At 40.1% G+C, this 12,004-nt stretch overlaps 1 protein-coding gene across 6 annotated transcripts in view; it reads right to left on the bottom strand.

Annotated features, from left to right (window-relative positions):
- Nucleotides 1-12,004, bottom strand: part of MAP3K4 (mitogen-activated protein kinase kinase kinase 4) — a 162,712-nt gene that overhangs the window by 91,255 nt on the left and 59,453 nt on the right. For all 6 annotated transcript variants that reach the window (XM_056566781.1, XM_056566782.1, XM_056566783.1 and 3 more), the window contains exons 2-4: nucleotides 9,853-10,043; nucleotides 4,653-6,031; nucleotides 3,237-3,494 (exon numbers count right to left, since the gene is read on the bottom strand). In XM_056566781.1, the coding sequence (XP_056422756.1) occupies nucleotides 3,237-3,494; nucleotides 4,653-6,031; nucleotides 9,853-10,043 (1,828 nt within the window). The remainder of the gene's footprint in view (nucleotides 1-3,236; nucleotides 3,495-4,652; nucleotides 6,032-9,852; nucleotides 10,044-12,004) is intronic.

Genomic DNA, 12,004 nt, shown 5'->3' with positions numbered 1-12,004 from the left:
ATACGGTAAGTCATATCAATGTAAAAATGGTACCGCTAAAAACTTCAGATCACGGCGCAAAAAATGAGCCCTCATACCGCCCCATACACGGAAAAATTAAAAAAAAGTTATAGGGGTCAGAAGATGACAATTTTAAACGTATAAATTTTCCTGCATGTAGTTTTGATTTTTTCCAGAAGTACGACAAAATCAAACCTACATAAGTAGGGTGTCATTTTTATCGTATGGACCTACAGAATAAAAAGAAGGTATAATTTTTACCGAAAAATGTACTGTGCAGAAACGGAAGCCCCCAAAAGTTACAAAATGGCGGGGTTTTTTTTCAATTTTGTCTCACATTGTAATGACGTCAGTAATTTTACCCAAAAATCTACAGCGAAACGGAAAAAAAAATCAAAGTAGAATTGGTGGCGCAAAAAATAAGCCATCATATGGATTTTTAGGTGAAAGATTGAAAGAATTATGATTTTTCAAAGGTAAGGAGGAAAAAACAAAAATGCAAAAACGGAAAAACCCCAGGTCCTTAAGGGGTTAAAATCCAGGGTTTAAAATTAACTTGTAGTTTGCCAGCATGTTTGCCGAACAATAATATATATGGATGTGGTAAAATGACTATTGTTGTGAGAACTTTTTCACAACAAGTGTCATTTTACCACACCCACATATTTTAAAGTCTGTAGATGTAAATAGCTATCTGGAATTTGATAGTGGCCACTTTAAACAGTGGCTAAAGAATATACCATATAGCCAATTCAAAAGCCCAAGCTAAGATTTTGGAAAAAAGATTCCAAGAGAAAAAAATACCCCAAAGGCATCACTTGACAGAGTCAAAATGAAAACAAAATGCAAATGCGTAGAAATAGATACCAGCAAGGAGGACAGAGCAAAAAATGGTGAACAATAAAAACAAAAACAAAAATCCGGATTTACCAGCAGGAGCTTACCGTAGTAATGCTAAGAGATGCCTTTGTTGTAAAGAAATTAAACACAAAATGAAATAATTTCTAAAGAAACAGGTGAGTCTTTTAAAATAAACAGACTCACATGTCAGTCATCTTTTGGTATTTATGTCATAGAATGTATGTGCGGAATGCAATATGTAGGGAGAACGATGCAACCACTCCACTGTCGGATAATAAGCATCGACAGAACAAAGAATTTTCAACTACATGGATTATCCCAACATTGCTCAACCAACCATCCATTAGCAACAAATCCGCTAGTGATCATCCCCATAGAGCAAATTAAAGAAGAGATCTCCAAACGCTTTGAAAACTTGAAAAAGAGAGAAGTATTCTGGATGTACAAGCTTTCCACTATTGCGCCAAGAGGAATTAAATTACAGAAACTACCGTATTTATCGGGGTATACCACGCACCGGCCTATAACACGCACCCTCATTTTACCAAGGATATTTGGGTAAAAAAAGTTTTGTAAAATGAGGGTGCGTGTGTGCGCGTGTATACCCCAATACACCCCCAGGAAAGGCAGGGGGAGAGAGGCCGTCGCTGCCCGCTTCTCTCCCCCTGCCTTTCCTGGGGTCTAGAGCCCTGCTGCCGGCCCTTCTCTCCCCCTGGTTATCGGCGCCACTGCCCATTCTGTCCCCCTGACTATCGGTGCCGGCGCCCCATTGCCGGCGCCGATAGCCAGGGGGAGAGAAGCGGCGCCGACAGCCAGGGGGAGAGAAGGGGCAGCGGCACCCATTGCCGGCGCCGCTGCCCCGTTGCCTCCCCCCATCCCCGGTGGCATAATTACCTGTTGACGGGGTCGGGTCCGCGCTGCTGCAGGCCTCCGGCGTGCGTCCCCTTCGTCGTTGCTATGCACGGCGCGGCGCATGACGTCATGCGCCGCGCCGTGCAGCGCATAGCAACGACGCCGGAGGCCTGCAGCAGCGCGGACCCGACCCCGGCAACAGGTAATTATGCCACCGGGGATGGGGGGAGGCAACGGGGCAGCGGCGCCGGCACGCCCTGGCTGTCGGCGCCGCTTCTCTCCCTCTGGCTATCGGCGCCGGCAATGGGGCGCCGGCACCGATAGTCAGGGGGACAGAACGGGCAGCGGCGCCGATAGCCAGGGGGAGAGAAGGGTCGGCAGCAGGGCTCTAGACCCCAGGAAAGGCAGGGGGAGAGAAGCGGGCAGCGACGGCCTCTCTCCCCCTGCCTTTCCTGGGGGTGTATCGGCGTATAACACGCACATAGACTTTAGGCTAAAAATTTTAGCCTAAAAAGTGTGTGTTATACGCCAATAAATACGGTATTATATAATCACAACCTCTCAGCTTAAATGGAAATTGATACAACACCTTTCAAGTAGGAACTGTTGCATCAACATTGTGGACAACAACTAACCACTAGACACGGTAGCACCAAGACTCCCAGAGCACAAAAAATCTTTTGAGACAACTGCGCATATGCGCGAAATTCAAGCAGTATCCAGACCATCAGAACAAGAATGCATGAGAGAGAGAGAGACCCAATGAACGTAAATCCACAGGCACTTACTGTAGGCATGTGAGGCAAACATGCCGGCAAACTACAAGTTAATTTTACACGCCTGACGAAGAACCCGGTTCGGGTTCGAAGCTTATGTTGCACTAATAAACTTTAGTTTTTGAACCAATAGGTGTAAGAACTTTTCGTGAGGATGCCGCCGAGTATCTAAATTTTTTTATGGGATACAAGACTTATTGTTCCCACTACCATTGATAAATTACTTCATTACTTGGTTGCTTATATATCATGGAAACTTGTTATTTTCCTTTTTAGCACCCCAAAATTATGTAAAAACAGCAGTTTTCATGCTTGCAACTTTTTACCTGTAGAACAGTGTTACTTGCCTATTACCTGTAGTTGGAAAATGTAAAATGTCCGTTGCAATAAAACTAGAGCCAACTAACAAATTTCATTATTATATTTGAATTCAACATGTGCAATTCATTAAGAAATGGCACATTTCATTTCTAAAACAAAAAAATATATAATTTGAAAATTTGTAGAACAGTGTCTTAATTGATGGGTAATGCATTACATCAATCATACATAGGACTGCGTGGATGCTACATCACAACAGCACAAACTATGTTGTTGGCAACGGTTTCAAATCACTTCTGTGCATGTATTGGGCCCGATTTGGAAAGGACTAGTAAGAGGCATTATTCATGTAAATAAGGGATAGATGAGAAAAAAGATACAAAGAAAAAAGACAAAAATATTTTCTTGCAAACATTCAACACCAACCTGTTTAATGCTCAGAAGTGATGGTTCCCCAGCTGGCCTCTGCTCCAATCTCAATTTGAGACATTCATGAATTACATTTAAAAGAACACGACAAAGAACTAGGAATGCTGGCTCAAATGATGGCAAGTCCATGGCACTCAATTCTTCCAATGAGATAGGGTCACACGATGGTTCCATGTTCCGACTGGAACTAGAAGATTGCTTAAACAGGTCCGGTAAATAATCAGAACTTAACACAGGGTCTGGAAATTCTGAAGACTGTACTCGTAAAAAACACAAAAGTAAAACATTTAAATCCTAAACTATAGAGATAGCACTATAAGAATATATCATGTAATTGTGCTTAAGCTATATTATTTGGGCATGCAGATTTTGAGCTTCTGCAGCTGTCTTCCCTTGCCAGGAAAAACACTGGGGCTCAACAGGAATAACATCTTTAAAAGGTGACATTACTTATAATTTAGTAAAACCTCCACATTTTGTGCTTCTAACATAGCATAACCGTTTATCTGCTACAGAAAGCACAGACTAAATTCCTAATGGTACAAAATATTCAATTTACCCAAAAAAGAGTAATTTCAGAAAATAGCAGGTGTCTAAAAAGTCAGAAAAAAAGAAAAAACAAAAATTACTGCTTTGTATTTATTCCTTAACATCTGGGTCCCAGTGAGAGATATTTAGGTTTAAAAGATATTTGTGTTAGAAAATATATAGCATATCCACAGATTATGCCATAAAATGTCTGATAGATGTGGTTCCCATATCCTGAGATCCTGTGGGTGTCAAACATTTTAAAGTGTAAATACCCCTTTGAAATTGGAGAAAGTAAAATAATTATTATTAAAACTAATCTACAAAGCTACATTTAATAGTAAAATAAAGCTTTGTATAGTACAAAAAAGTCACATTAAGAATGATATTACAATGTTGTATACAATTAAAACAAAAAAAAGGCGGATTTTCTCACAAAAAAAATAACTTTTTTCTACCCATTTTAGGAATTTATAATATAAAAAGGTATCTATGAGATGTCTACATTTGCATGAACAAATCCCTTGCTAGGATGGAAACAGAAAGCAATGTAAAAAAAGAAAACGTTTGGAGCATTATATGTAGAGATTATTGCTAGGATTCTACATGTTTTTTCAGATCATAATAATTCACAATGTATTAAACATGCTTCAGATATACTGTACTCATTTGTTCAAAATGTCTTCTCATTAGAAGTAATTCACTGATTTTCAGCAAGCAGTTACTACTGACTTTTCTATCTAGATAACTTCTTAAAGGCATATGCCTTTAGTATACCGTCTTTACTTTTTACAGTCTTAAGAATATAGGTAGCATCAACTTTTTTTTCACATTCAAGAGGGATAATGTAAAATCTACAATCTTTCAAACCCCATGTACACTAACCTCTAATTTTCGGTCAGTCTTTATCAAAGTTGTGCGCGCCCTCTGAAGCGAGCCATTCATTAATTTATGAAGCCGCACAATCAACTTTCGCAGCCCCATTTGCTTTAATGCCTTGTCCACAAATGGTCTGTATATTGAAGTCAAACAATCCCTAGTACAGCCAGAACAATGGCTGCACTCTGAAGTGACCCAACACGAGTCATCGTCCGACACAAATCTGTCCAGTCTCTGAAGGTGGCTGTCCTCCTTTTGGAAATTATCCTTTAACTGGCAGGTTAAATTATTATCAGAATCATCTACGGCATCCAACATATTGTCCATCTCCTCTTTTTCATCTTCACTTTCTTCTGTACATGTTCCTGAGCTTTCTGTGCTCATAACCCCTTCTTGTTCACTCTCATTGCCCCCTTCTTCTGTACCATTTGAAGGACGCGGTGAAGATATTTCAAACACTGGCCAGCCAATGTCAGAAAGATTTTTGATACCTAAAACAGTTCCCATAATCCTGAGCTTGTGATTCAGGTCCTTAGTTATATTAAGCCATAAGCAGAGTGCCTGCACTCGTGCTTGAAAGTCTTTTGCAGCATATTTTTCATAGTCTCTCTGGAGAGCTTGTAAAGATGGGTAAAGTGCCTCAATATACTCTAGGAGTTCCATTATCTGTTTTACTTGCTCAAAAGAGACCCTCTGTTTGTTGATGTGGTCATGATAGCTTGTGTGACCAACAACAGCTTCATGAGAGTTAGTACATGACCCCTCAGAGAATGTCCCATTAAAATCTCCCCCATTGCTGACAGACGATAGTCTTCCATAGTTTACCTTAAACGTTAGAATTTCATTAACTATATCTGGGATGGCCTGTCGAGCGGTGTAAAGATACAAGTCTTGGTCATTAATACTGCGCCCGGCATGCCAGGCTTGGAGTTCTAGCCAGAAGAGTTCATTCGATCTATTAAACCACATAGAAGCGTTTTCTTGACCCCTCTGTTCCCTTTCTTTTTTTTTGGAGACTGAAGTAAGCTTAAGCAGAAGACGGAGAGTCTCAAAAAACTTTAAGCGGTCGGCTGGGCAGTCTGTTCTTGAGGTCTGTCGTGTTGTCCTGGCAATAGGAACAGGCACAGACACAGGTAGCTTGGCATTGCTGCAGCCAAGGCTGAGGTAAGGCTTATTAAGATCAACATCTGGTATGGATTTTTTTGGCAAGGATCCACAGCCTGGATCCAGCATAAAGGAACATTGCACATTTTTCTTGCGATCTCTTTCTGTTGTCCTAAGCGTTGCTCTGTTCTTTTTGTCCTGACGATAGCTGTGATCCTCTACATTTTCAGTATTTTTACTTGTTTCTTTCTGAGGTGTCTGATTTGGTGTGCTCATCTTTTCTAAAATGTGAAGAAAAACTAAGTTAATATAGTCTTGTTTATAGTCTTGTATAGTCTTGTTCTTGTCTAGTCTCAGCTTCAATTTTTGACCACATAAAATTCTTTAACACTATGACCTTTCTATTTTTCATCCAATATATCTAAAAGGATACTGGCTAAGCAAGTGAAATAAAAAAAAAAAAAAAAGCTTTTATACACATAAAATCGCTTGGAGCCACCATTAAATGTATTCACCATTAAATGTATATATGATTTTTCATGACTGTAAATGTCACTGGCAATAGGAGCATTTTTGGCTGTAAAATGCTTAGATAGTAACATTGGGAAAATATATTTGTATTTTTAACCCCTTCCCATGTCAGCCATATGCTATAAATGGATACCAGATGAGTTACTGATCTGTAGTTAAGCATAAACAAGGATTTATGGGCAAATGCTTAACCTAGGTGTTCCCCAATTTCATACAGTAGGGCATTTAGGTTTTACCCCTCATTTATCCAATCTGCACATAGATTTGTCAGACCTGATAAGTCTTTAATGTGTATAATAAAAAACCTTTGAAGAAAAAAAAAATGAAAAAAATGGTAAATTTACATAGGACAGAAATACTGAAATATGCTGCAGATTTTATCAGCACAAATATGCAGTAACATGTAAGTGGATGGCTCTTACAATTCTTTTTCGCAAATCCACAGCATGGCAGTTGTATTGTGGATTTCAATATAGAAGGGGTGAATTAAGCTAGAATTAGCCAGGAGAAGGGCTGCGCTCAAGATTCCTCTGCTGGCAACAGGTTCCATAGACTTACTACAGAATTTTGTCTCCGGCAGCAAAAAAAGAAAAGGCATCGAGCCGGGAGTGAAGAGCTTAGCCACAAGCTTTCCCTGGTTCTATGCAGGGATGTAGAATTCCTATCGCCCGACGCCCGAGACATGCAATTCCGGGCACCAGGCAGGTGAATTTTTCAGGCCCTTAGCCCTGCTTCAGGGCCAGACCTGAAAGCCCCTGACAAGCGCGGTGGCGCTAATAGGGGTGTATGGAGCGGGCTCCTGACTTCTGCCTGCTTCATACTCTGCAGCCCTCGGCCCTTTAGATGCCGCTGTCAGCTCTGACTGTGGCGATCTAAAGGGTTAATAGCCAGCCGCGGCGATCGCCGCATGCTGGCTATTAGCGGCGGCCGCCCAGCTGTCTTCAGTAGCTGGAGGGCCGCCGCTAATAGCCAGCATGCGGTGCTCGCCGCGGCTGGCTATTAACCCTTTAGATCACCGCAGTCAAAGCTGACAGCGGCATCTAAAGGGACATGTGAATACTCCCTGGTGGGCTAGTGGGGTGGATCGCACCCCCGCAGCGCGATCGCGGGGGGGGGCGATGCACTACAGAGGTAGCCGGAGGGCTTTTTTTTTAGTTCAAATTACCCCCTTTTCCTATATAAAAACATGTAAACATAATACAAAATAAACATATCTGGTATCGCTGCATGTGTAAATTATTTTTTTTTTTATTAGTAAAAGATGATGGAAACTATACAAATCTGGTATTGCTGTAATGAGGCCGGCCTAAAGTATCAAAATAACAAGCTAAATGGCGTAAAAAAGAAAACCCCAAATCTGCAAAATTATCTTTTACTATTTCACGTTCACCAATATTTTTTGTTTTGTTTCGCAGAATAGGTTATGGAAAAATTAAAAAGGTATCATTATAGAAGTTACTTATGGCTATTATAGGGCGTGGAGGAAAAAAGAGAGTGTAAAAGTGAAAATTGTCCAGGACAAGTGGATCGTCATGAGGGACAAGTTGATTGTGCTCCGTTTTAGTCCCGTGGACAAGTAGTTTTTTTTTATTACATTTCCACACCCCTGCTATGTAACAATCAATGAGGATCTGCAAACCCCGACCTATCAAATTTTTTCACATGTCTGTGTGAGCAAATCTGTGGTAAACCCATGGAGAAATCTGCATGGGTAACATTTTTCCACAACAAATTCACAGCAGATTTCACCCCTTCTGTATTGAAATCTGCAACAACTCAACTGACATGCTGTGGATTTGTGGATGAAATTTGTAAAATTCTTCCACTTGTTACTGAAATCCACTGCAGATATTATCAACACATATATGTAGGGTTTTTTGTCCGATGTGAATAGTATAGTATAGTATAGTATAGTAGGTACTTAAATTCCCCATAAAACAACAATACTGGAGCACCTTTTCTTAGAATTTTCAGTTAAAGGGGTATTGCATGATTTTCTGTAAAGCCTTTCAGCCCATGATACTGAGTTAAAGTACTGTGTAATACGCAGTACGCCCTCTTCCCTAGGCTTGCATTGAGAGGGTGGGGCGTGACATCATGAGGGGACGGGGCCATGACGTCACGATTCTCCGACCCCTGCATAGGCAGTCATCAGGAACGGAGCAAACTTCACTCCGTGCACCAGATGACAGGGGGTGCTGCAGGAGAGATCGTGGGGGTTCCCAGAGGCGGGACCCCTGCGATAAGACATCTTGTAAGATGTCTAGGGGTGGAATACCCCCCTTTAAGCCAGCTTAACAACAGATTGATTTCCCTGCAACAAATTACAACCACCTTTTATGAGAAAAATCATTCACACTACTCATTCACACTTCTTTTTTTATGTGCATTTTCTGTACCCGCTCCTGTTACTAACATAATTGTAATCAAGCTTTGTGTACTACTGTAATCACTTTAGTTAAAAGCCACATCGTAATAAAAGGAGTACAACCAATGTGACTTTCACTGTAACAAACCACATGTAAAAACAACAGTTCAGAGAAGAAAAAATTAAACAAAAATGAGAAAAGCTGGATGTTTTGGTTTACATTACAGTAGTCTGTAGAATTATTAGCTTTACAGTGCACTTCTTTATACATTCTGGTTAGAGATGAGCGAACTTACAGTAAATTCGATTCGTCCCAAACTTCTCAGCTCGGCGGTTGCTGACTTTTCCTGCATAAATTAGTTCAGCTTTCCGGTGCACCGGTGGGCTGGAAAAGGTGGATACAGTCCTAGGAAAGAGTCTCCTAGGACTGTATCCACCTTTTCCAGCCCATGGGAAAACCTGAAAGCTGAACTAATTTATGCAGGAAAAGTCAGCAACCGCCGAGGCGAGAAGTTCGTGACGAATCGAATTTACTGTAAGTTCGCTCATCTCTAATTCTGGTTCTCAACATTTGTGATCTATCAATTTTTATAGGGTGAAAGGCAGGATTGGTAATGGGTGTTTTCATTCCCTGCCTGGGCCACTCTAGGTTTTCAGACTATCCCAGGTCAGCACAAGTGATGAAGACAACACACTGGGCCTTAAAAATAGGTAAGCCTTCGACTCTGGGAACATTACATGAATTCCTGAGGTCTGCTGGGACAAATGCAAATTGCCAGATGGCTGGAAGTACGCCATTTGTACAGTGAGGTTACCATGTGTGGTAAGTGCTTAGACAAGCAAGTTTTGTTTTATGCCAGTGTGAACATGGCTGTATATTTTTGTTTTGCACAATTTAGACCAGGAGAAGCCCAGTATCTAAACTGCGCTACTGCTGTTTACCGTTTGCTCATCTCTACCGAGCTATACTTCCACAATAAATAAATAAAAATAAACTATATACAAAATTCATAACACCTGGCTCCAAACATTGTGTAGTGGCCGTTAACGATTACTACAGCGATTGGCCAAGAAGGCATTTCCTGTGTGTCAAGCTGTTAACAGTAGGGACCCTAGATCCACTGGAACAGCATCAAAGGGGAATTGGGCAGGTAAAGCCATTATAATATATAAAAACACAAGCCTCATTCATTCATGACTGACCTTTACATAAAGTTCGATTGACTGGCTTTCCTGTGCAGTTCCGCTGATGTTTGGTTGACATACGTTTCATCTGTCGGGGAGTGCTGGGAGGAGAGGTGCCATAGAAGGTTTCGGCATTTGTTTCATCTGAAAACTCATCAGCTTCACAATCCAGATAGTCTCCAGCAGCATTTTCTGTTTTTCGCATATGCCTGAAACACATAGGCCAGCTTTAACACAATGACTAATAAACAATGGGACCAAAATAAGCTTAAAGGGTTATTCAGAGATCAAATTATTATTATTGTTGGGGGGCAACTGAATTATATACTTACCTACCTGGTCCTCCCACAGCTTTTTAGACAGCAAATTACATCTCCCACTAGTCTCTGCTCATTCTTAGATTTAACAGCAGGCTAATCACTTGCCACAGCGGTGTCCAGTCTCAGTCAGTGATTGGACAAGCGAGCAGGTCCTGCTCAGACATCTCATCTTTGAAGTAAGAATGAGCAGAGACCAGGACCCAAAGCTGCAGAGGACCGTGATAGTTAAGCACCCTTTAAATATTATTATACCAGAATACCCCTTTAACCACTTAGGGACCATAGGCGTACAGGTACACCCCGACGCCCTGGTACTTAAAAGGGGTACTCCGGTGGAAAACTTTTTTTTTTAAATGAACTGGTGACAGATTTGTAAATTACTTCTATTAAAAAATCTTAATCCTTTTAGTACTTTTTAGCAGCTGTATGCTACAGAGGAAATTCTTAACTTTTTAAATTTCTTTTCTGTTTTGTCCACAGTGCTCTCTGCTGACACCTCTGTCCATGTCAGGAACTTTCCAGAGCAGCATAGGTTTGCTATGGAGATTTTCTCCTGTTCTAGACAGTTACTGATCCAGGCATCAGGTGTCAGCAGAGAGCACTGTGGACAACACAAAAAATAAATTAAAAAAAAAATAAAGATTTTCCTCGGTAGCAAACAGCTGCTAAAAAGTACTGAAAGGATTAAGATTTTTTAAATAGAAGTAATTTACAAATCTGTTTAACTTTCTGGCCCCAGTTCATTTAAAAAAAAAAAAAAAAAAAAAGTTTTCCACCAGAGTACCCCTTTAACCCCTTAAGGACGCAGGACGTAAATGTACGTCCTGGTGAGGTGGTACTTAACGCACCAGGACGTACATTTACGTCCTAAGCATAATCGCGGGCATCGGTCTGTGATCGAGCAGACCAGAGCAGGAGATGACCGATAATACTGATAATACTGATCTGTTCTATGTCCTATACATAGAACAGATCAGTATTAGCAATCATGGTATTGCTATGAATAGTCCCCTATGGGGACTATTCAAGTGTAAAAAAAAATGTAAAAAAATGTAAAAGTAAAAGTAAAAAAAAAGTGAAAAATCCCCTCCCCCAATAAAAAAGTAAAACGTCCGTTTTTTCCTATTTTACCCCCAAAAAGCGTAAAAAACATTTTTTATAGACATATTTGGTATCTCCGCATGCGTAAATGTCCGAACTATTAAAATAAAATGTTAATGATCCCGTACGGTGAACGGCGTGAACGAAAAAAAATTTTAAAAGTCCAAAATTCCTACTTTTTTAATACATTTTATTAAAAAAAAAATTCTAAAAAATGTATTAAAAGTTTTTTATACGCAAATGTGGTATCAAAAAAAAGTACAGATCATGGCGCAAAAAATGAGCCCCCATACCGCCACTTATACGGAAAATTAAAAAAGTTATAGGTCATCAAAATAAAGGGATTATAAACGTACTAATTTGGTTAAAAAGTTTGTGATTTTTTTTAAGCGCAACAATAATATAAAAGTATATAATAATGGGTATCATTTTAATCGTATTGACCCTCAGAATAAAGAACACACGTCATTTTTACCATAAATTGTACGGCGTGAAAACGAAACCTTCCAAAATTAGCAAAATTGCGTTTTTCGTTTTAATTTCCCCACAAAAATAGTGTTTTTTGGTTGCGCCATACATTTTATGATATAATGAGTGATGTCATTACAAAGGACAACTGGTCGCGCAAAAAACAAGCCCTCATACTAGTCTGTGGATGAAAATATAAAAGAGTTATGATTTTTAGAAGGCGAGGAGGAAAAAATGAAAACGTAAAAATTAAATTGTCTGAGTCCTTAAGGCCAAAATGG

Source organism: Hyla sarda, chromosome 3 (assembly GCF_029499605.1).
Source record: "Hyla sarda isolate aHylSar1 chromosome 3, aHylSar1.hap1, whole genome shotgun sequence".
NCBI classification, from domain to species: domain Eukaryota; kingdom Metazoa; phylum Chordata; class Amphibia; order Anura; family Hylidae; genus Hyla; species Hyla sarda.
This window is presented reverse-complemented; position numbering and strand designations above follow the sequence as displayed.